The following is a 25,369-nucleotide window of genomic DNA, read 5'->3' on the forward strand; positions in this document are numbered from 1 at the left end:
TCAAGGCAGGAAGAGAGGGAGGGAGAGTGTAACAAGAGGATTGGATAGAGGGGGGAGGGAGTGGGGGGGTCTGCGTCCTAACTGGGACGTCCCACTGGAAATGTCTTCTGTGTGAACTGGTGAGAGAGTTAGATCGTCCCCGGCCCCGCACACAGCTGACTTCTCTCCTGGTGTCCCTGCTCTGCAAACCTGAAGGTAAGAGGTCTCACTCTGCACCAAATCTCCTGACTCCTGTTTGTCATTTATCATGTGACACTGGCTTGGTTTAAGTGTAGGAGAGCGTACATGCTCTGCTGAAAGGGATAAGACTTGATTATGGGGAGAGGAATGAAAGTTGGCAAGTGATGAAGTTTTTGTGATGCAGTGTAATCCTGCTTTAAAACTACACTGTTAAGTTGATTTAAACTTTTGCTGAAGCTGAACTTTTAAATGCAGAATTCTTCCTAAAACATATTTAAATTTTTGTTTTTTTGTTGCATTAAATCAAACAAAATCTGCAGCTTCTTTTTCTGACCAAACATGCAGTGAAAACTTTTACCAGCTACTGTCTCAAAACTCAACCCAGTATTGATTGGTTATTCTTAATCACCTGCAACAAATTCACAACCCCCTGCCTGCGGGGTCACCCTGCCCCCCCCCCGTTTACAATTATCTAAACTTTCTTATAAATGTACTTCAAACAATGACACCTGGTTTAAAAGGCAGCGACTGTGACCTGAAGCCTCAGTGAAAAACCTCCTCTGTCATTACTGCAAACAGCTGCAAGGAAAATCACTCCCTGCAGGTAAACAGGCTCTGATTATGTAGATCATTCTCTGTTGAGGTATTGTGTGCCACATCGGCAATAGGAGGAAAAGGAGGGGGAGGAGGAGGAGGCGGGAGGTGGACTGTGGATTAAGGCTTGGGGGAGGGGGGAGAGGTAGACACATTCATTAATGAAGTTATTTTGTTTTGTCTTATCCCAATGGTGGATTAGCTGTTGTCATAAAAGTGTTTTATGAAACCATGAAACCATTGGCACAGTTGAGTCTGGATGCAGATGGTGAAGTGCAGCGGCCTCTTTGTTTTTGGATAATTCCCACTTTTGTAAATGGACTTCTGAAGGGTTTTCTATGTGAAAAGAAATAACAAAAAGCAAACAAGGAAGAAAGGAGAGATGAAGAGAGGGGAAGAGCAGGGGTGCCTGGGATTCCAACAAAGCCTGATAGATAGAGCGATGAGAGTGTTTCTCTGTCGCTCCATCTCCCTCCCTCCATCCCCTCTGTGACTCCCCCTCTCTGATTACTCCCATGTAAAGGAATGCGGGTTGCCATGGTGATCGGTTGCCAGCTGTTTAAAACGCTCTGAGTTAGTTCAGATGCCTTCAAGTGTCGGAGCATCACCCATGTTGACCCACAGGGGAGAGAAGTGCAGAGAGGCTGAAACTCTGGCAAACTGTTGGTGCACTTTTGGTTTGGTCCAGACCACTTAGTCCCAGCTGAGAGACGTCTTAATGCCGCAGCATGCAGGGACATCCTAGACAATAGTGTGTTTCCAACTCTGTAGAGAGTTTGGGGAAGACCCTTCCCTCTTTCAGCATGCACAAATCCTGCTCCGTAAAGAAATGATCCAGACCTTATCACCCAGCAGTGTTGGGCCTAACTAATGCTTCTGTTGCTCATTCGGAGCAAGCATGTTTAACGTGGGGTGGAAACAGAGTAGTGGAGGTTTTTAGAGCAGAAGATTAATGCCCTGGTGTTGGAAATGACATGTTCAGTTGTCCAATATGACTGTGCGGCTCCAGATTGGTGAGGGTCATATGTGCTGGTTGTTGGAAACAGGCACTTTCTAATCCTGAAGCAATTGATTGAAAGAGCAATAAAAAAAGACACAGAGTGATAAAGTTAAAATCTCCCTCTACCGCTGTTCTTTCACTTGGAAGTGTTTGAGCGTGTCTGTGCAGTTTGATCCCAGAAGGCTGTTTTCACATGTGCAACCAAATGTGACGAGTAAACTTTAAGTCTGCAGTGCACATACACTGAGGTTGGACTTAGCAGTAAAACAGGAAACATCTGTTGTCCTTTTGAAATAGAAAATATTTGCATATTCACAGATTCTATGTTTTTTTTTCAAATCAGGGGGAAGGAGAAGGTGTAATTATAAGAAATTTCAATCAGCTAATTGAACTTTTTTGTAGAAAAACACATCCTATGTGTCTTAAAACATGTCTGAAAGTGATTTTTAACTTAATAAACCCTGTGCCTCTACATTAATTGGAGCTGTTTTAGATATGATGGAGTCTTTGGAAACTGTTGGACATCCACCAGTGTTTGAAATTGTTTTTCCTCAGATTTTCTTCTTGAAAGTTGTTTGTGTTCGATCAGAGACATTTCAAAATAACCCCTGCTCCAAAATAACATAAAACAGCACCTCTGTCTTTTCCACTTCCCTTACACTCATTCCAGATATCTGCTCACGGAAGACAAACGCCATCAGGTTCTTTTGATTTTAAAAGAAGTCCTTGTTTTCTGTGTTGGTCACACCTGTCGAGGGTTTTCCTGAGCTCTCTCAGGAGACAATATGTGTCTGCATTAGTATGAGCGAGGTAGAGACACGGCGTCTCTGGCTGCCTAATTGTTGAGGTGGCAGGTCTGAACCAAAAGGGAGGAGGAGGAGGAGGAGTAAGGGGGGAGGAGGGAGGGTGGTGGTGGTGGTGGTGTTGGAGCTGAGGATGCAGGGAAAGATCAGGCCAGCTTGGCAACCTCCAGAAAAACCCTAATCCCCCAACAGGAAGGAAGGTTTGTGCTGCTGTCGGGAGTTCGACGTGGAGAAGAAAAACCTGGAATTTAGTGTCAGTGAAGAGACAGAGAGAGAAAGACAGGAAGAAAGAGAGAGATGGAGAGAAAGACAGGAAGAAAGAGAGAGATGGAGAGAAACACAGGAAGAAAGAAAGAAAGAGACAGAGAGAGGGAGATGGAACGAACAGCAGGATAAAGAGCTGATGAGACACAGACAGTAAAGCAATGAAAACAAAGTGACAAAGAGAAGTCTCAAGAGGAGGACGGAGGTAAAGAGAGCAAAAGGGAAAAAAAAGACATTGTGAAATAAGAAAGAAGAACGTGGACAGAAGGTTAAGGTCCTGACTGAAATGTTCTCTCACTGTCCTCAGGCAAATAGTGACTGATTAACTGATTTAGATCAAAGATGAAACCTGCAACAGGCTTTTATTTTGTCACTTGTCACTTCCTGTCAATCAAGCAGTGTCAGTCGGTGGACATCAAGACTTGTGCAAACCCTGCACTTCATCCTCCAACGATTAGCTGTTGAATCATTTTAACCGTTTTTCAAGCAACAGTGCCATGATAATCTGCTGGTTCCAGCTTCTCAGACGTGAGAAGTAGCTGCTGGTTGCTGAACCTTTATCTCTTCAGAGAGGGAGAGGAGGTTTGATCAGGACGAAGAAATCAGCTCTGTGCTTTTATCACTGATAAAGGACAATGTAAAAAGCCACAAATAAAAAGGGGCGAGTGAGGATGAAAGCAAATTGCAAAAGCCAAATGAAAGAGAGAGAGAGAGCAGCAAACCTGAGAAGAAACTCAGGTTTCAGAGTTCTTCTCTCCTCCACCCTCCTTCTCTTGTTTCCTGACTGATAGGGACGACTGACTGCTGGTCTCTGAAAACTGCTCTTTGTCCAAGCAGGGATTTCCCCCCCTGCTCTCTGAGAGAATCTGGATGTGTCAGGTGTCTTATACCAGTTGAAGAGAAGGAGGTGAAAGAGAGAAAGAAAACTGACCAAGCTTATAGAATTCACCTCTGAAAAATACCCAAGTAAAAGTTCGTAATGAAGGTGTTCAAAATCAAAATAGCACTTTTATGGTTCAAGACACGTGCAAACAAATGAAGACCAGTGATATTCTGCAAATTATCTCACTTATAAGCAACACGACATTTTATTTTGATCTGACATGGTTGTGTCAAGGTGCACAGTCAATTCAAAGAACAACTCAGTAAATACTTTTGTTGTTTTTACGGGGAAATCTAAAGATTATTTTGCCATGGGAATCACTGTCTCATGTGAAGTGAACAGTGCAGTTATAAGGTTCAGAAGATGTTGTGTTTCAGCGACAGCTTCATATCTAGAAAACACAGCAAAGGAGAACTGAGAAGACAACACCAGCCGGGACAGCTCGCACTGTTTTTTGCTTGACAACTGAGGCTTTACTGCCAGACTCAGGTCTCTTCGAGCACCTGTTTGACCTTTTGACTCCTGTTTGGTCCCAAAAAAAAATCTGCCCATCATAAAGACCAAGTGGTGGAAGCCACAGAAGAAAACTCTCCTTCCTCATCTAGAAGATTAAGAATATCTGCACCAACAAGACTCTGAGCTGGCACCTCTCGCTTTGTCATTAACCCTCAACCAAAATTAGAAAGGAAAGGGGGTTGCACAGGACCAGCATCACTTTGGGATGAAAAGTAACTGGAGAGATCACACTGAAGATATTTCTGTGAGGAAACATGATCTCTGAGAATAACTCCATCTTTTTAGGTTTATTTGTTTCACCTCTGCAACAGAAAACAGAGGCAGTGTTGGAAATGATGGACTGAGGTTTGGCTCTATTAAACCAGCAATTTTTTGGTAATTGTGCTTTAAAAAATGACAAACATGCTTCTTTGATTATCAAAATCAAGGATCTCCCTCCACCTGAATAGTTCCACGTCTGTAGAGCTGAGCACAGACAGAGGAAATCACTGTTCATTCTCAGAGCCTTGTCTCAATATTTGCCTCTTCACGGTCCTTTGCATGCCAGTGTTGTTTGTCTGCCCTGTTTGCTGGCACACAGACTGCTGCAGGTTGTTTTTCCATGCCTCTGACCCCGCTTGTTATGTCACCGAGGGAAAGAGAAAAGAATTGCTCTAAAAATCTGTCCCCCTTCAGATAAAGAGACAGAGGCAGAGTAAGACGGAAAACAAGTGATATTTGAGAGAAAGTGAGGGAGATATCTGCATTAGCAGAACTTCCAGTCCAGGTTGTTTTCCTCCATAGTGAGTTTACACTCGCTTACCTAACTAACCTCCCAAATTAAATACATTTGAGGGGAGAAAGGCCCCATTTATGAGCCTGAAGTTTCCCTTTTAGCCTCAGCCCTGTTTGATTATGAGAGCAGCTTTCCAAATAAAATAATTTCTGTTGCTGTTACGTCAGTCCGTCCGGCCTCCTCCTTCCCACCGAATGACTCTGACCAAACAGGAATACGTTAAAGCGGACGTATGCTGAGAACGCCGCGTCCCTCCAAATCAAACACTGACCCCTTGCTTTTCTGGAGATGAGACGGTTTTATTTTCCTCTCTTTGCGATTGCATTTAGCTCTCACTCTCAATCAGACACACTACTTAAACATGTGTCAGAGGTTCTTTTTATGAAATTTCCCGTCAGCAGCACACCCCCTTTTTTTAGCTCAGCTTTTTCAAAGGTACAGAGAAGTTTCCTTGTGTACAGGTTATTTGGAGACGTCACCGTGTGCCACCTCTGCCAGAGTTTCTGTATTTTTCCACATCCAAGTCTTATGACTCCTCAGACCTTCACAAACAGTGGTCACCATTGTAAAAGTCCTGCCTTCAGTCTGCATGAAGCACTGAAGGATTTTTAGTTCCCTTTGACAGGTGGGACAGAACAATGCAACAATGCTCAGGTTGCTGTTCAGTTTTATTTAGTTTTCAGATTTATTCTGTCTTGCATGCAGGAACCTAGGAGGCAGGTCACATCCCCTCTCAGGATTCCTTTCACTCTCAGTCCTATGTTTATTCTAACATCTACTGTACTGATACCCACATCTCCCAGAGACATCAAAACAGGGTTACAGATCTGAGATGTGATGTGTGGTTGAGACTGATACAGATCCCGAGAAAACTGATCTACAGTCCCACAGATATTGTTGGGTTACAGTTTACAGCGACTGTAGCATGCACTAGCTGTAAAAACAGCCACTACATGTTGGATGTTGCATGTATGGAAGCCTAAGGAAGACATCACAGAGATATTTTTTTTAGTGTGAATTGATTTCATTATCTCAATATTTTGTGTTTAACGCTGCAACAAAACACTGACAGGGTCTCTCTTGCATGAATGAAGTCAAGTTTCAACAGTTCAGCGTCGCAAGCTACATGTCAGCATGTCAGCAAAACAACATGGTTATATAAATAAATAACAAATCTTTATCTACAAAATAGAAAAATGGCATTAATTAAGTTACTTGGTATTACATATACATTGAATTTCATAGGGACTTACGATGCCCTTCTCATAATTGAGGACATTGCACTCACATAAGGTTTTCTATTGTATGTTGGTCTTAACACAATAATACAGTATGTGGCTTTGACATAAAAAAACACTCCATGATCTCAACATAACAAGTTAAGATTACAATTACATTTCTTTGTGATCACAAGAAAAAAAACAAAATGATGCATATTAGTTTATTTCCATATAACCACCAAACTCTATGAAACAAATAAAAAAATGAATCTTGTAAAAGTTTTTCTCTGAGTAGTGACAAATGTCAGATGCGCATGTGACTGATTCTGAAAATTCTTCAGCTGTTACCGTGTGAATCAATGTTTCTATCCGAGCAAATATGACCACCGTGGTTGGAGAGTGCATGCGTATCCTCACAGGAGGACAGAGCTCTCCAGTCACGTTCTGAGCGTTTTTATCTGATGGTGAAACATGTACAAACTTGCTCCAAGGAAAGAAAGAACGCTACAGCTCATACGAGAAAACTAAACCGAATGACACTGACAACAGAAGAAAAATGAGTCTACAGTCAAAAAATAAAGACATTTTTTTACATGCAGATGACAGAATGCGCTTATGTTGCTGGAGGGTTTGTCAAACAACACATGCTGACACCCTCCACTTCTCTTTGACTATATGCAAACTTTACCCTTTTCGCTGCATGTGTCTAAACATGTCGCCTTATTCAGGCGTTCCTGTGTTTTTCAGGACACCAGGCAACCGGCCTCCCCCGAAATGTCAAGTTCAGTTTCCCCTCGAGGCGACGTTTTCCAGGGCCTAGGGTTTCACCTCTAGTTTCTCCGTGTCTGATTTGATAATTGGTGCACAAAAAATGTACAAAGTTTAATGTTCCTTGAGGAGATTGGATCATTCCATTTCAGTCATCTGTTGTTGGGTTAAATCTGCTGCCCTCTTATCCGAAGTGCAGGAATTCAAACTATGCACAGCCCTGTTTTGTAAATCTCACTATCCCCCGCTGATCTCCTGCACAATATTGTTCAAACTGTGTCAGCTCACTTTAGCTTTATTGCCCTGCATGAAGCATTTCCTTCACAGCAGAATAAATACTCAACAGGAGCAAGAGACAGATTCTTCTCTTGAGGTGAATTCCACTTTTTTTTTTGATAACCAGCCAAAAAAATGCAAACAATAATATCAAAGAGTAAGAACTTTGATCTTTACAGTTGGCCTCCACAGACACTTAAACTTGCCCCTATAGACCACACGTCTTTTGATGTCGACAGGGATAGAGATGGTTTTCTGGATGTTTGGGTGAAACAGCTGACATCGTGGAGGTGGAGAGGGAGATAACTAATTCAAAAAGAGGGACGGAGACCAAGCAATGTCACACTCCATTACCAAACAAAGAATCCCTTAGTTAGCCCTTCAGATGAGACATGATCAAGGAAGAGAAGCAGTTTCATCTCGAGCCCCCGACAATGGATGGAAGGAGAAAGATAGGCAGACAGATAGGAGCTCATGCGAAGGCTCCTCTCAGGGCAGCCATGAATAAACAGGAAGTTTGTGCATTTTTTATATGAAATAGCTGTTCATTTCCAAAATTTGCTAATTAGCCCGAAACAAAAAGTAAAGTTGAGGCTGGTGGGTAATTGATCAATAATCCAAGTATTGGAACAAAGTTAAATTCATCCTGAGGAAAACATGAACATCTGCCCCAAATTTCATAACAGTCCCTCTAAAGGTTGTTGAGATATTTCTCGACTTTTCCCTTTGCTCCTGTCATAATTGCTACAGCCACTAGATGTCTCTTAAAAATAACACACACACCCACAGGTCATAATAACCTGCTGCACAGACGACGTATAGGCTCGTTTTTTACAGGAGCACTGTCTCTCCTCTGGTATTTGAACCTCTAACTGTGGCCACGTAAATGTAAATAACCTGCCCCTCCCCCAATTCAGCTGCACAAAATCACACATCAGGGTCATATTCCTTCACATTTCTCATGGTTTACAAATGTAAATATGTGTTTGGCAGATTTACAGAACCAGCTGAGTGGAAAGTAATTCTCCAGAGTCTGGTGTGAATATGAAGAGTGACAGTTTGCCGCCTCAGAAAAAACGCAGTGTGAAGTGTGCGTAAAGACAGGAGCTGAAAGATACGCTGACAGTCCTGTGTCTGAGGCGTAATGTAGTGTAATTGCCTACTGCCCTTGCACTGAATTATGCTCTGGAATGAGAGAAAATCCCTTTCAGCTGGTGAAATGATGTTCTGGGAGAGTCTTTCAACAACACCGCAAACAGCCACAGACAGTTTCAACATGCCGTGCCAGTAAACAAAGCAGACACTGAGGGTTTTTGTTTGGGAAGCTGGAGAGTTTCCATCAGTCTGCAGCGAGAGCTGCATTACTTGTTGTGTCCAGATGCTCCTGTCGTCTTCAGGACGACTGCTGGGCTTCATGAGACGATTAGAGCTGGTGCTGTTTAGACCTCATCGACAATTCCAACTCATGTCTTTGTATTTGAGTAAGAGGGGAACTGGCCATGAAGTCTGTCTGATTTTGACTTATTTCAACTTGATTTTCAGCATTTCTTAACATAGATTCTGGGGTAGTATGACAATGAATGAAGACATCAAAACTACTGCATTTTTCCATCATACTACACTGATAATACTACCAATACTGAGAGGAGGAGGAAGAGTTGCAAGGTGCATTACAAAAGACATTAAATCCAAAAAACATGTATAATCAGAGGGAAATAAAATCTAAAAATAAAAAATGTAGGTTTAAGGGACAGACCTCCTCTGGTGCAGTGATTATATTTCAGTGTCTTTATTATTTTCTTGTTCGAAGCTTTATGGTCTCACTTTGTCAATATGTTGACACATGCAGTAATGGTGAGGTATAATTTTCATTTTCAAGGGAAATCTAAATGAAGGAAACATCAGTTCACCTGCAGCTCTCTTTGTCTCCACAGACTTTGAAGATGAGGGTGTGGATCGTCTTCCTTCTGTGCCTGGCTGGCCACGCCATGGCTGCTCCTGTAAGTTCTACTGTGTGTGTGTGTGTGTGTGTGTGTGTGGTCTGCTTTTGTCTTTATGAGCATGTTCCTCTCTTTGTGTGCTTTCCTGGCTGTGTTCAGTTCACGTGAGATGCATATGTGAGTTATCATGTGTGTGTTTGTGTGTGTGTGTGTGTGTGTGTGTGTGTGTGTGTGTGTGTGTGGTAATTTTGTTTTCTTATCCATGTGGAGTTCCTGTATATATCTACTTGTGGGTGTGTATGTTCACGTTGCATGTTTGTGAGGATTAAATGTTTGTTTTCCTAAATCTAATAGCTCCCCTGAGAGTACGCTGTGGCTGTGTGTTCATGTGTGTGAGCACTGTGTGTGTGTGTGTGTGAGCGCTGTGTGTGTGTGGCTGTGTGTTCATGTGTGTGAGCGCTGTGTGTGTGTGCTTCTGCAGTGTGCTATTGGGTGGGTGCACATGTGCGTGAGATCATCTGCTTCTGACATCCTTTACTCAAGTGCTCACATGCAAGGGTGATAATGGTTGTGTGTGTGTGTGTGTGTGTGTGTGTGTCCCAGACCGAGGAGGAGCTCATCGTGGAAGAGCCAGTGACTGAGGAGCCAGTTGTTGAGGTCAGTCCAGATGTTCATCCTGTTTCTTTAAAAAGCCATTTAGTAGCCGTTGCTTCTATTAATCTACATAATCCTCTTCAGCAGACTGAACTGACACGGAGAATGTAAAGTGTAAATGAAAAATGAAAGGATGATTCCATTTTTTTATGGCTCTGTTCTTATTTTTCGGGTTTTGCTCATCATTTCTATCAGTAATAACAACATTCAACTCACCAAATTAACTGCAGGCTTTTAAGAAACACGAGAAGTCAGATAATCATTTACTTTGGTCACTACTAAGTTATAATCACAGATAGAAATGATATCCAAGGCCCAACCTGTAATAAACTAGAAATATCCTTTAAACTCTGCACAGTTTACATCAGGGTTCCTCTGGTTTCTTTAGGAAACTGGAGCCAAATACTTGTGCTCTGGTCTCAGTTTGATTTGGCTGCAGCCTTGTGCTTCCTGAGCCACGCAGCTGCTCAGAGAGATGATCTGATCTGTGATGGAGCTTTGGGGTTTCAATGCTGCAGCCAAGGAAGTTCAGTGGTATTTATTCACATGATGCCGGTGACTTACCCTGTGAACGTCCACAAGTGAGCAACTCAAACTACACAACCTGTGGAAATGTTATAAAGTTTATTATAGCTAATGGATCAGCTGAGTCTGACTCTGCAAATAGTAACTTCTTGAAAAAAAACTACTTTTTTGTTTAGCTTGTGGGTTCTTAAAGTAAAGTGATTCCCACTGACAAGACTTGACAAGAAGCTTTAGAAGCACTAAGCTTAAGGGTCAAGTTTATTTAATTGTGGTTCAAACCATATCTGCATCAGACACATAGGGCATAATGGGTTTGAATTATGGGGGGGTGTGACAGCCTGATTAAGACTTGAATCCCCTTCCAAAAGAGGTAAAATCTGCAGTTTGGGTGGGGTCGAAACATTTATATGTACTTCTGTAATTGTAAATATTACAATATATTTCCAATATTCATGCTAGAAAGAATTTTGTAATACGTTTTCAGACACCCCTAAAGTGGACCATACCATCTCTTTACCTTAATGTTGGCTAAACATCTGGTTTGCTGGCTGCACTGGTGCCTCTTTCACACACTGTGGGTAGATGTAGGTACATGTTACTTTCTTAGCTTCTGAGTTTCTGAATTAGAATGAGTCAAGTGTCTTGAACGCTAATGTTAGCTAGTTTCTAACTTTAGCTTTAAGTTACAGGTTAGCTAACTAATGTTAGCGAGCTGATGTTGTTGTAGATAGAGTTTATTATTTCATGTTAGTAGTCTTTTTGTAACTGTGGTGGTTTAGTTAGCCTTTTACTTTTTGCTTTTATATCAGTAGTTTTACCTGTTGCGTAATTGAACAATATTAAAATATATGTGTCCTGAAGGCTCAGTAATTGTATTAGTAGTGGTGGGAAGTATTTAAGTACATTTATACTAAATACTATACGTAGGTACAATTTCGAGGTACTTGTGCTTTACTTGAGTATTTCCATTTTATGCTATCTTTTACATTCACTCCGACATTTCAGAAGGAGATATTGCACTTTCTACTCCACTACATTTATTTGACGGCTTTAGTTAAACAAGCAACATACTGTAAGGACTATAACACTTCAGTTTACTGAAGCACGTGTACTGGGTTTCCTTTCACTCCAGAGAAAAAATTGACCCCTTCGATTGTCATTGTCATCATCACTTTGCATAAAATTTTAAACTTTTAAAGTGTGTGATGCGTAAATGACATGATGTTCTGTCTTGCAGCTGTCTCTCAAATTCCTGGAGTCAATTTGTTCCCTCAGAGTTTAATCTGTTAAACGTGGAAATCTCAGGTCTGGATTACGACCAAGGTTTAATTAAATCTGTTCACCAGATTCCTCTGAAATCCATTTGTTACGTCTGAGGCTTTTGATGAAATCCTTCCAGCTCTCTTTATGATTTTGTCTCATACCGAGAAACAGAAATAATAATTACAAATATTTTATAAGATGGCACAATGTCCCTCATGAACCCATTATAAACAATACCAAACCACAGAAATATCCTGGTACTGGACCAGTGGAATTAGTCTTCATGTGAACGTTTTTTTATCATTTCCTGCTCCAGAGGTCTGGCGGGACCAGAGCTCCCACAGCTGTTAATTTTAGCCGCTCGCTCGGCCCACCAGCCCCTCCGGAATCCATTACGTTTTTCATGGCCTCACCACATGTGGACCCAGCTGCTTGTTATTGTTGGATATTATGGTCTTGCTGCTCAGGGAGGAACCGTCTTTAGTGGTGACGTCTCAACAAGGAAAACCAGGGATATTTAAGCGGTTTGGTTTGAGTGGACTTCATGCAGAAATAGACTGTTGCACGGAAATCATCTGCTCAGGCAAATCCAGAAGAACTTTATCGAGCAGAAAAGCTGACATGCTGTTTGCAGTCACTGCGTTTCCTTTCCTCTTAGCTCGTAGCCACTCACAGTCTGACCTTTGACCTTTCATGTTTCCTAGGAGACTGAGGTGGGGGCCAACCCAGTGCAGATTGAGGTCGGAGAGTTTGACGAGGCCATCGAGGTTGTCGAAGATGTTGTTGCTGAGAGTAAGTTCACAAATGCAAACTTTTCATTTTTGTCAATTAGGATGATTTTGCATTTATTTACATTAATCTGGAGACTTAACCAGAACCATGATGAGCCAAACCCCAGGTCTAACCCAAACCTGAACCACAAGTTAATGGTTTACCTTGTATTTTATCCCCACATAGGTCATGAGTCTCCACAATGTGACTGTGAGAATATTTAAATAAACCACCGTTATTTTATCTGTATCAGTTATCAGTGATGTACTTGATAATGTTTGATTATTATATTTGTTACATGTGCTTCTTTGATGTTTTGGCCTAGAGAAGTGAACAGGTGTAAGCATCAGGTTTTTTTTCAATATATAGTTAATTAAAATTTGTCAAAAGGGTAAAAACGTAATGATAATAATAATAATAACTCAAGCAGAAATTCCTGAAAAGTGTGTGTCCATTGTGTGTATTGTATGGACACACACTTACAGAGATAAAAGGTGTCATGTTTGTTGCTCCACACTCGACATCCTGTCACACACTCGGTGACAACATGGTCTCACTCCTCCGGCTGCAGTGTTTGAGCTGTGAGCTGCTGCAGAGCTGCGTGAAGCCTCAGACTGGCAAACCAAACAGCCGTAATGACAGACTGGCTCATTCTATGAGGAGACGGCTGTAATTACATGTTCCCCTCGGCTTTAAGAGGCAGCTCAGCCCAGAGACTCAGCCGCAGGCAACACCGACAGGAAAACACAGGACTGTACAAACTGTACAGACTGGGCGAGACATTTTGTTCTGCCTGAGCTCAGCTCATTTACTCCAGTAAAAGTGTTTATGATATAACAAACTCTACAGACTGTTAAAATAAGAAAAAAGAAGCATGGTCTGTTTCAGAGTATAAAACTAATCCTGCATGTTAATACATAAGGAATTAAAATCCACCAGAATAAAGAGAGAATGAAATAATGAAATAACAGAAATCCCCAGAGAGGAAGAATGGATGACAGAGGGAAGGAAGCAAAGAAAGGAAAGATAAATGTGATGTTGTGTGAGATTATCTTATCCTCAGGAGAAGCTTATAGTAAAACTGCAGCTGTCAGATTGTGGATGTGTGTCTCTGAGATGCTTCAAATGGAAAAGTAAATAAACAAATAGATAGATGGAAAAACAGAAACAGAAAGTGTCTCCAAACTCAAAAGTATATTTAAGTCAGTAGAAAGTTAAGACCTGAAATCTGGAGCATCGACCAGGAAAAATATGTGTTCATGTCTAATTTAAAAAAAAAAAAAAAAAAAAACAAGTGTGGTGCAAAAGGTAGAAATATAATCTTTTCCCTTTAGAGGAACTATCATAAGAAAAGATAGAGGTTTGATGCTGCTGTGTTATTTTTGATATTGATATCTAATATTGAAGTTTTTGTTTTGTGGTCAGATGTGTCTGTACAGCTTTCAGTAAAATATAATGCACCACCATAGCTGCTGTGTCTGCTTCAGTCTGACACCTTGATTTGTGTTAATATCTGCTTTTTTCCATAATGGCTGTGTTTTCACTTCTGTTCGACTGAACAGAGGCTAAATTCAAGCACAAACCCTCTGATGACAGTTTTCTTGTTTACACAGTCATTTCGTCATTTTGCCTATTAAGCCTTTTATATATAAATGATTTCATTTCAGTTTCCTTTTGCCAAAAAAAAGGTTGTGCTAAAGGACTGGAAAGTCTTTGTGTCTGAACTGGGTCACTGGGTGTTTCACTCACTGAGGAACAGACTGTAACTTTGCCTGCGTTTCCGCACAGATCCCTGTCTGAACCACCACTGCAAGAAGGGCAAAGTGTGCGAGGTCGATGAGAGCAACACTCCCATGTGTGTCTGCCAGGACCCCTCCACCTGCCTCGCTGCTGAGGGAGAGTTCGAGCATGTGAGTTCAAAGACAAAAGGCCGGATGTCTCCTTTAACTCGTAATGAAACTGTAAATTCCTATTTATCTTGTACATGTAAACTCACCACCAAAGACTGGTCCAGTTTGTTTGTTAAACCACACGTCAGATTTTCATGAAATTTGGCAGAAAGTTAGTCCATGAACCAAGGATGACATCATTTAGTTTTCTTGGGAACAGTGACACTAGTCCATTTATAAAACACTTCATATTTTCACTCATATCTTCTTTGTCTATCCATAAAGATGTCCTTTGAACTTTGTGCAAAATGCTGAATGTAAAATATAAAAAGTAGATAGATTGTGTGAAGTCATTAGTTTGTTAGCACCTAATTCTGCCTGGGGCTTAATACTAAACATGCATGTTCGTTAATCATTACAGCAGTGCAGCCGCTCATGAAATATTATTACAAAGAGCATGAGAGATGAGAACTCATCCGTCTCTCTCCTCCTCAGGTTTGCGGCACCGACAACAAGACCTACGACACCTCTTGCCACTTCTTCGCCACCAAGTGCACCCTGGAGGGAACCAAGAAGGGCCACAAGCTGCACCTTGACTACATTGGACCCTGCAAATGTGAGCTCCCGCGCCCTGCTTCTGACACGTTGACTGTTAGTCTTCAGCTCTGAGCCCAAACTCTTGAGAGTTTTCAGCTGTTCATGTAAACAGAGCCATTCCTAAAACTGTCACCGCTCCATTTCTGATTCCACTGGCCTCGACTCAACACTCAAATAGTTTAGATGGTATCAGAAAATTACAGTAAAGTAGTCATAACTTCTGAACTAGTTTAGGCGATTTGGAGGAGGAAGCATGGTTTTGGTGAAGGACAGACAGCCAGGACATGTTTAGTCTAAGTGTCCTTGTGGTAACTAAAGCACTAAGCTTTTAGCTGCTGTTCAAAACAACCTGATGCAACACTGACATTCATGTGGATGTGGAATCCAGCAGACTCACCCTCATGTCTCAAACCATCCATCACATCTGTTCCATCACAGCTGCGATCAGTGAGATATTCTGTCTTTTGTTTGATATTCAGTAGAGTGATTAGAGATGATGAACACCTCAGTTAGGAACTACTGTGGGCGTTAATGTAGTTAATGGTGCTGATTCATGGAATAAGTGTCTCTTTGGAGAGTGTGTTGTCTCTGCCCAGGACACACCCGTCCCAGCAGGGCCAGATGTTGATGCCTTTTTAATCAAATGAGGTGGAAAAATACAGATACACCCTCTGAGAATCTGAAATTCCACTTTGAGTGTTTGCAGTTTTTCACTTAAACAAGTTCTGGTGTGACGGTGAATCAGAGGAGCCTGCATACAACTGACAGAAAACAGAACAAACGCCTATAAAGACAATATTAAAGTTCAAAAGAACGACTAAAAACAATGAAAAATGAAGGGTTACGAAAAACGTGACTTGAGCGTCTCTGAACTCACGCTATTTCAGAATTAAAGGATGAGAACAGATCGCAATAAATAAAAAAAATTTTAAAAAACTCTTTCACTAAGGTCCAACATTAAACAAAATTGCTAATTCCCCAGGATGGATGAGTGGTAATTAGACTGCAGGAGATGCACAGATTGTTCAGAAGAAAGGAAAAGATGTGCATCTCTCAGTTTGTTTGTGTCCATCATTTCCTCCAGTTGTTGAGATTGCTGTAGATTTTAAAAATTATGGAAAGCCAATTACTAAGCTGATCTAATCACTTTAGCTGGAATGTTATCTCTTTACCTTCAGGTGCAGTTGATGAAACTTGTTGTTTTTCTCTCTTCCTCTCCTGCATTATGTTTTGACATGATGTGGTTTCTGTTGTTTATCTGTTTCTGTCTGTGAGGGATCAGACGTATCTGAAGTTCCTGAGTATTTGGCTCTGACTTATCTGGACGATAAGCTGAGGAGCTGATCTGAGCTCAGCTCTCAGTGTCCTGTTAGTTCACAGCGTGATTGATGGGCGGCTCCGGCTGCAGGAGGATCCGTCCAAACATGCAGGCTGCATTTCTTCCACTGTTCAAACTGAACATGACGCACACTCAGTGTGAAGAGATGAGTCAGGGCTGGAGGGTTCAAATGGAGATCGGGGTGCTGTCCAAAGCATAACAGGAAGTAGGTTGTGACTGTGGATATTTGAGGATGAGATAATACGAACATTTAGATGCAGATGATTTTATGCTGTTAGTTAGTGATCAGGCTGGAAAGCTGCTTTCATTTCAAATTTCATTTATTTTCATTTATTTGTTTAAGCCTCAAAGATCACTGAGGTTTCCTTCACTAGCACAGTTAAAATTCAAAAGGGGAAAGTACTTAGTGAAGGCATTAGCACACTGAGGTGAAGTGGTTTGAGATCATTGTCTTGAATTGTCCAGGGTGGTGAGTCTGGAGAATGTGTTGTGGATAATTCCATGTGTTTGGTGAACAAAAACTTAAGACTGAGTAAACTCCAGGACTTGAAGCATAAGACAGTTATCAGAGTGAGTTTGGTCTGGTCCTGTGGTCCAGTCCAGCATAGATGTTATATAGGATGGTGAATGTCCAATAAGTGCTTCATGGATTAAAACGTACATGTGTTTATCACACCTTTGTGTCAGAGAGGACCGACCAACTTAAACAGAGTGCAACGGTGAGTGTTATAGGGATCTCCAGTAATGAATCTGGGGACAGATTGTTAACTCCAAGTCTGTAGCAGCTGGATCTGTTTCTGGTGATGAGATTTTTAATGTGATGTTTAAATGTAAAGGATTCATCAAGAAAATACCTCGATATTTATACTCAATGTCTCATGCTCTAGAAAAAAGCATGAACTTGGTTTAGCTTGCATTGAGTAGGAGCTTTCAGTTGATAAGTGCCAATGTCACACAGTTTTGCGGAAAATGACTGCAAATGTGAGATTAGTCAATGAAGATTAAAAGTTAAAATTAAAAGTTAAAGCATCCAGATAGAGATGAAAACAAAAGAGTAAAATTTAAGAGGATGTCATGTGTTTATTTGACAAAAGGTCAGTTTTATTTATTTGAGTTTCTAAAGCAAATGTCAGAAATATTGGCAACATAACTGTATTTATTCCAGCTGGTCTAACTTGGGTGCTTCAATCATGCTTGGTGGTCAAGTATCATTAGAGTTCTTCTACAATATGCTGCAGGGTTTTCATTAAAGGCTCATTCAGTCCATTTTCAAATCACACCTCCATGAAATTACCATCACAAATCAGATAGATGTCGTCAAACAAAATGGCTCTTCCTCTGCGGTGTCTCTTGTTTCATAAACTGCCTATGTGAGGGCTGGTTGAATTTATTTATTTACAGCATCATGATGGCGTCTTGGTGTTCTCTCCCCCGCAGACATCGAGCCCTGCCTGGACAGCGAGCTGAACGAGTTCCCCCTGCGTATGAGGGACTGGCTGAAGAACGTTCTGGTGACCCTGTACGAGCGTGACGAGGACAACAACCTGCTGACTGAGAAGCAGAAGCTCAGGGTGAGTCAGTCAACACACATTCAGACTTTACAGACGTTACGTAAACATTCATTCATTAACCCCAATATGTCTCCATTTAGCTCAGAGCACTAACCTATAAACATTTAACGTTTATATTATTAAAGCTGTAAAAAGGAACCACTGATCAACAGGTTTTCACAAGAAACCTTATATAGACATGGCTTAATGTCTATTTACATTAGGTGGAGACTCTTGACACAGTAGAATGGAACTGAATGAGATTTTATTTGCTTCTTAAGAGAAATAATACATTAATGGCACAAATACTGAGATATATTATTATAACTGGTGAAGTAAAGTTTGCTCACTGGTTCCACGGGAACGCTGTTTTTTTTATTGAACCTGTTTAAAAGTGTTTTCTGCTTGAAGTGAATCATTAAGAATGAATACGAATCCAAACTGTTTGATAATGTAACTCATTCACACTGAGGAAATGTTTATATGAGTGAAATGCACCTAAACACCAAAGAGAAGTTATGTATACACTTTACTGGCATTTATACAACAGCTCCACACCCACCAGAGCGGACTGACCTTTTCTCAAATATTAAGAACAGCTGGAAAACAGTTTAGATTTGACAGCAGCAGAGCTTGTGCTGGACAGAAAGCTTTCCAGAGTTCAGAGGCTATTTTTGAGGGCTAATTGGATTCATTATTTTAAATTTTAAACTCTCTAAACAGAGCATGCAAGAAGCTGATTAGGGGTCATTAACTGTTGGAAGCTGCTGCGTGTCTGAACGGTGTCTGTCCACTGTTTCAGGTGAAGAAGATCTACGAGAACGAGAAGAGGCTGCAGGCTGGTGAGCACTCTCTGGACCTGCTGGCTCACGACTTCGAGAAGAACTACAACATGTACATCTTCCCCGTCCACTGGCAGTTCGGACAGCTCGACCAGCACCCCGTCGACGGGTACGTGTGCAGGGGAAAAAACATCACAGACGTTTCATGGATGAAAGGATGGAGGAGAGTTCAGGCTTCATCCTGACGTGGCAGCATCAGCACGTTAGGGCGTGTAAACTATGAAAACGTGACGTGGTCAAGGAAAGGTGTCAAGGAGAGTTCATAAGGACTCTGGAAAAGACAGGAGAGAATCCGACTGCACATACACTAGGATTCGGGAAAAAAAAAAACCTCAGCAACATAAGCATATATAAACAAACACATCTTACAACACAGTGACTCAAGACAATTTGCTCCAGGGGAGGGGGGAAAGGGGGGAGGAGGTGATTCCAGTGCAGACAGGCAGCCAGCCGCAGCCGCTGCCATTATGGCGCAGCCATCGGACCCCGCCCGCCGCACTGGATGGGAGGAAGCGGCGAAGGCGTGGGATGGGGTAGTGAGATGGGGTGAGTTGCATATGTACATGTAAGAGGTGTCCGTGAATGTGTGTGTGTGCATAGGCCTGGAGAGTCGCTTCGTCTAGTTCACAATCAGTGCCTCAGTTCGCAGGGTGTCATCGCGATAACACAGCAAGTTGCCATGGAGACATCCTTGATCGGGTCCCGGACGGAGTCAACAATCAACAGGTGTCCGTGGAGGAAGGGGGTGGGGTAGGAGTAGAAGCGTCTCACTGCAGAGATCTCGTGGGGGAGTTGTTCCAGTACCGGCCTTGGCCAAGGCTGGTGCTGCAGGGGCCGGAACGCAGATTAGATTATGATTGTTTGGGTTAGGGCGAGCAGTCGTATTTCAATAGACACGGCTTACTCTGTTTGTCCATTCTGGTCATCTTCATCCATTCTCCTTTCCAAAGCTGAAAACTTCTCCAAGATGTGACCCATGTTGCGATTTATGACCACAGTCTGAGCATTAACAGCTCTGTCTATTACCACAGACAGGGTGTTGACAGCTCCTTCCAAGGTGGTTCCCAAGTTGCGGTTCACAATCACAGTCTGAGTGCTTACAGCTTTACTCACTCCATCAATTATGTCGGGCAGCATGGGGATTTGGACTGCTGTCACCGTCTTCCGAATTTTCCGATACATCAGGGCAATGCCTAATCCAATCAGCAGAAAGCCTGATATCACAGTTCCGAATATGTAGAGATCTTCGATGTCCTCAACGGAAAGAATCGCCAGGCACACGACCCTCCACTCCTCCCAGGAGTCCCTCATGTAGCCAGTGGCGTACGTTCCGCCAGGGCAGACAGGTTCCCCCGAACCTGGGCTTCTCGTCGAGAAGATCCTGTCAATTGCGTTGAGAGACCAGTTGACCAATTCCATGATTTTAGATTTAGAGAACAGTGCGGAGAGAGGCTTCCAAGGTTTAGACAAGACAGGACGAGACAAAGCAGGGAAAAAAAGGGAGAGGAGAGAGGGGGAAGATGCGTCCGCCTTCGTTGAGAGCTGGAAGAATATGAGGATTTCCATCAGTTTTAGATTGTGTCACAAACATAAAACAGCTGCTCTGTTGTTTCTACATTTATCGTTTCAAACATTGGTGCAGCAAGGAATTGTGGAACGGCATTTTCTCCTAAAGGAAAGTCCAGTGTTTCCTATGCTAAAGGAGATAAGATAGGAAGCATTGCAGCTCCTTTCCTTATCATTTAGAGAATTGGACCAGCTCTCATCATTCAGGTCATTTCACTCAGTTACGAACCTTCCAGAGAAAAAAAAGACTTTTCACCCATAATTATCTGTACTGCTGAGGCAGCATTTGAGCTCCTGGCAGAATGAGAGCTGACTGGTTCCCAGCGTGGACGATGCAGCCTCTGGTCTCAGGCCACAGAAACTGATGGATCCAACAGCTCAGCTGCTGCTGTTTACTTACTTGTGCTAAAGAACTGATGATGTGGCAACTAGACTCAATGGAAAAGTAATACTGTCACTACTTCACTATATAGATTCATTCATTCAGAAACCATGATACACACATGAAGACAGCATCATCAGCTACACACAACATGTGTTCTTCATGTCTGCTCCCATTGTTTTCATCAGTGTTTTTTTTCTTTGTGTGTGTGCACCTCCAGGTACCTGACCCACACAGAGCTGGCCCCTCTGCGTGCCCCTCTCATTCCCATGGAGCATTGCACCACTCGCTTCTTCGAGGAGTGTGACGCTGACAACGACAAATACATCGCCCTGGAGGAGTGGGCCACCTGCTTCGGCATCAAGGAGCGTGAGTATCCACCGTGCACACAGAAACGATCAATAAACCGATTTACCCATGAATCGGTTTAGAAATGTCTGTTTTCACTTTAATATCATTAAAACAGGAACTGATGCACTGTAAGTACAGGACTCTGCATATTAGTTACAGAAAATGAACAAGAGCTGCAGCTCATTATTTTTATCATTTATTATTGTGTTGATGTTTTTCTTCAAGTCACGGTTCAAATCTCAAATATATTAAAAGTACTTAAGTTAAAAAAAAAAACAGAGAAGCATCAAATTCTAACATTAATCTAACATTAATAAATAAAAAGACTTTTATTTCATATTCATTATTAAATTCAAATTTGATTTATTTTAATTCATCTTTTCTGCATCGTTGCAAGTGAAAGTATTTTGATCTAAGTCAATGAACTTTTGCACCTTTATTTAGTTCTGCAATTCTTTATTAAGCTTTCTTCCACTAATTAATTCATTTATTGGATATTTTCTATATTTTTACTGATCATTTGATCAATATGAACTGATGGCTGTTTTGTATTTTTTTCTTTGCAGAGGATGTGGACAAAGACCTCATCATCTAAGCTCCTCTGACCAGCAGCAGTATGACAACTCCTAGTTGCTACTAACGGGACAAGGTGCTGATCGCTAAGTTAAAAAAAAATAAAATCACAGTAACGGTGCTAATTGCAAATTATTTTTTATTTTGATCTGTTTTTTTTTTTAAATAATGACCTTTCCTACCTATACCACTAAAAAAAAAAAAGATTACAAAAGAGAAATGTGCACAGTCTGTACTAACATCATGTGTTCTCTTGTTTGTTGAACAAAACACCCAGTAAAGAAAACTAAAGACCTCTGATGTAAATGTATGTTGTTGACAATATTATATAGATGATATGATTTGTTCAGGGCTTTAATTGGAGATCAGTCTGAAACATTATCTTGAGGAGACAAAACTGTAAAGTCAAAAATAAAGTTTCTAAATAAATGCTCCCTCTGCTTGCTTTCTACAAAACTATTTAGTTTTTGCACTCTTTTGGTGGTGGGCTCATTTTTTTTGTCATTTTTTTGTATTTTGGTTTTTGATCTTTTGACTACTGCTATAAGAGTTGTTCATTTTTATTTTCCATGCACGAGGACACACGTGTACTGATATTTTAAAACAATAAAGAGGATATATTGTTTGGACGTTTAAATGAGGGGAAAATCTCGCAGGCTGAGAGTTTTTCTCACGATTAACATGTTTCTACTGACACTGAGAGCACGACCAAACTCTTTCCATAAATAAAAGACTATGAAAAGATCTGGAAATCTCTGCATGCATTCATATCTGCATTTCTTTCTCCTCTGCTGAGGAATTTGTATTGAAATGACCAGAGAAGGGATCAAAACGGCTCCATGAGTCACAAGTCACCATATTTCACTCATGACAAAGAATCTTGTGTCCGATTTTTGTCATTCTTGTAACATAAGACATCTCTCGATGAGACGCTTCTCCTCACATCCTTAGGAGTCACTTTTCATGTTATGTGTGTGTCTGAATGCTGCCTTTGTGCAGCATTAATGCTGTTAAGACTTTCCCTCATGAGTCTAATTTTACATGTTTCTAAAACTGCCTTTTGTCCCGTCTTTATTTCTTCCTGTCAGAGAAGGAATCACCACTGTTTATGAAGGCACTTTGTGGTTGTCAGCATTTCAACCAACTCCGAAGTGAAAGAGGTTTTATAAGTCTACAAAGCAACGCATCATTTTGAGATGCTCCAAAAAATGTTCACTGTCTTTTGGACCTTAGATAATTAAGCAAAGTTTTGGGCCCATGGCACCTTGCAAATGCAAAACTGATCAAGCTAAAACTACTTTTAAAGGAGCCATTTGTAGGTTTTGCTATTGCTACATAGTCAACGTTAGCGTTAGCAGCTGTTTGTTTACTCTTGTGAACACAATGAGAGCTGAAGCTCTTGCCAAGACTGGTATGTAAACAGCTGTTAATTCTAACGCTGGCTATGTAGCAATAGCAAAAACTTACAAATGGCTCCTTTAATGGTTGAGATAAAATAAACTAAATGAAGATTACACAGGTCTAGAGCTAAAAAAATAAATAAATAAAACCATTTACCAAGTTCAAAGCGCATTTAAAATAACTTTTAAAAGCAGCGTCAAAGCAGATGAAAATCTTTGTTTTTGTTGACCTCTTGTGGTGTAACCTCTGTGCTGCTGTGAAGTAGAAGTGTACTCCAGGGTGTGTAAGTACACTGTGACATCACAACCTCGAGTTTCACTAAGGTCACCAGAATCCGTGTAAAGAATAACAATTGCAACACTGACTTGAAAGCTTGGCTGTTTGTCCACTTGTGATTTTGTTCATCAGACATGTGTTGCTTCCCCGAGAAAATAATGAGCAGATGGTGCCCAGCAGGTGTGTAATCGGGAAGTAAGTGAAAATGCCTGTAAGAATGAAGGTCCTTTAAAACAAACCTAAAACTTCACAGAGAAACATCAAGCCTGGAAAATGAATCTATAATGCCTTTAAAGCTGCTTAGATCACACTGTATTTAGCATAGTTAACAAATGTGCTTGGATTGCATCATAAAGACTGAAGCTTTGTGGCTTGAAGTCAGCCAAACACAGAAAAAGACTCATTTTGAGTGGAAATCTTCCACATGAAAAAAATTTAGAGAATCTAAAATGTTGTAAAGTGAACAATGTATATGCTTTGAACATAAATATACAATATTAATGGTAGAAAATGGTTGAACAGTTTGTGCCTTCTCTGTTCAGAGTGTTAAACTAAATCTCCTGCTTGTGGCCTTAACTTACTGCATTACACTTGACTGTTATATGCTCAGAGTCTCACTGTGCACAAAGCTGCTTCATGGTCCCCTGGGAGACAGGAGAGGGAGAGTCGGAGCACCTTGTTACCATCCCCACCCGTTCATCCAGACTCCAGTGTGAAGAATGTGAAACAACAGCTGAGCCTCGTCCACAAAGCCTGGAGTCCCTCCTCTCAGCCACAGAAGGGAAAAAAAAAAAAAAAAAAAAAAACACGCTCTCTGTTTCCTGCTTCACTCTGTCTCACTCTGTGGCTGAGAGAAGAAGAAGAAAGGGAGGCTATGGTACTGCAATTAAATACAGTTCTTTCAGTAGAAACTGGAAGTTAAAGTGCGTTAGTGTCACTGAGAACGCTTTAAAAATGAATCTGACTTGGGCTCAAACACACACCAGTGTCCCAGCATGGTTCAGAGGTCTGCCTTTCACATAAATTGTTAACATTTGCCAATTTGTGAAGTGTTTTGTGATCATCTTAAACATTTTTGTTGGCTGAAGACTCACAAAGTGATCAGGAGGGGACACATTTCATAGAATGATTATGTGTTGTTTCCTGCACCAAAATCATTAAGTTTCACATATTTGCTTTGTTTTCTGCTATTTCCACACAACCTTCGGCTGCAGAGGGCATCAACAGATTTCAGCTTTAAAGTGATTGTATGGGCTCTTTGACATATCTGTGGTACTTTTTCTTTCTTTTTTGAATTATTAAAATATTACAATTCTAATTGTCTATCTATCTATCCTACTATTCTATTCTGATCTCAAGGCAGATGATTACAAGCAATGCCTGCAAATGGCACAGGCCCCCCTGCTCCTAAAGAGCCCTAAATGCCCTATATACTCTATCAGAAGGCTTAAGGTCATTTAATGAACTGATTGGGGAATATGCAACATTAAATCCCAATATCAGCATGATAAGGACCTTTACGCTCTGTGTCATAATTTATATTCCAAAATTAATTTGTGTTAAACCTAATGATCACAAGCTCCAGTAGGCATTGGGGCAAAATCAAAGTCTCGTGGTGAAAACAGAGCAAGCTTCCTCCACCCCAAACAATAAGATGAAGTTGCAAGCCCAATAAAAAGCCAATAAGAGGACCTTGACTTTGGATGGTTTTGTCTCCAACAAAGGTCCCAGGTGGACTCATCTGTGGGACACAGCAGCAGGACACAGCCAGTCAATTATGCAAAGCTCCGCCTCAGATCCTCTTTATTTAAGACAAAGGTGGTGAGGCTGAATGAATAAACCGCATAATGTGGTGAGTCATTCACTCCAATTAAATCAGTTCAAACGCCTAATACAGTTTTGTCGCCCCCAAGCGGCGAAGAGCCCCCGGTGCACCACTCGCTGCCCGCCAAAAAAGCAACCGGTAGATGCCAGGTAATGAAACAAGCGCATCTACAAGCATTTCTGTGATGTGATAGGCCCCCCTTGAGAACTCCAGGTAAAGCCACCGGCCGTCGGGATTGGCTAGAAAATAGGGGCCTTCGCGGTAGCGTCACGCAATTGGCGGATGAGTCAAAACGCTTGAACTCGATTGGCTCGGAGTCTCGCAAGGGGCGGGATGTGCTGCTCGA

At 41.4% G+C, this 25,369-nt stretch overlaps 1 protein-coding gene across 1 annotated transcript; it reads left to right on the forward strand.

Annotated features, from left to right (window-relative positions):
* The first annotated feature begins 86 nt into the window (after positions 1 to 86).
* Positions 87 to 21,980, forward strand: sparc (secreted protein, acidic, cysteine-rich (osteonectin)). The gene is made up of 10 exons (XM_071458399.1): positions 87 to 195; positions 9,214 to 9,279; positions 9,823 to 9,876; positions 12,366 to 12,453; positions 14,221 to 14,342; positions 14,817 to 14,937; positions 17,695 to 17,828; positions 18,610 to 18,758; positions 20,818 to 20,966; positions 21,515 to 21,980. The coding sequence occupies exons 2-10, from the start codon at positions 9,223 to 9,225 to the stop codon at positions 21,541 to 21,543; spliced, it is 903 nt and encodes a 300-aa protein (XP_071314500.1). The 5' UTR covers positions 87 to 195; positions 9,214 to 9,222; the 3' UTR covers positions 21,544 to 21,980.
* Positions 21,981 to 25,369: the final 3,389 nt, after the last annotated feature.

Source organism: Trachinotus anak, unplaced genomic scaffold (assembly GCF_046630095.1).
Source record: "Trachinotus anak isolate AG129_WGS33_773 ecotype Australia unplaced genomic scaffold, CSIRO_AGI_Tana_v1 ptg000021l, whole genome shotgun sequence".
In the NCBI taxonomy this organism is placed as follows: domain Eukaryota; kingdom Metazoa; phylum Chordata; class Actinopteri; order Carangiformes; family Carangidae; genus Trachinotus; species Trachinotus anak.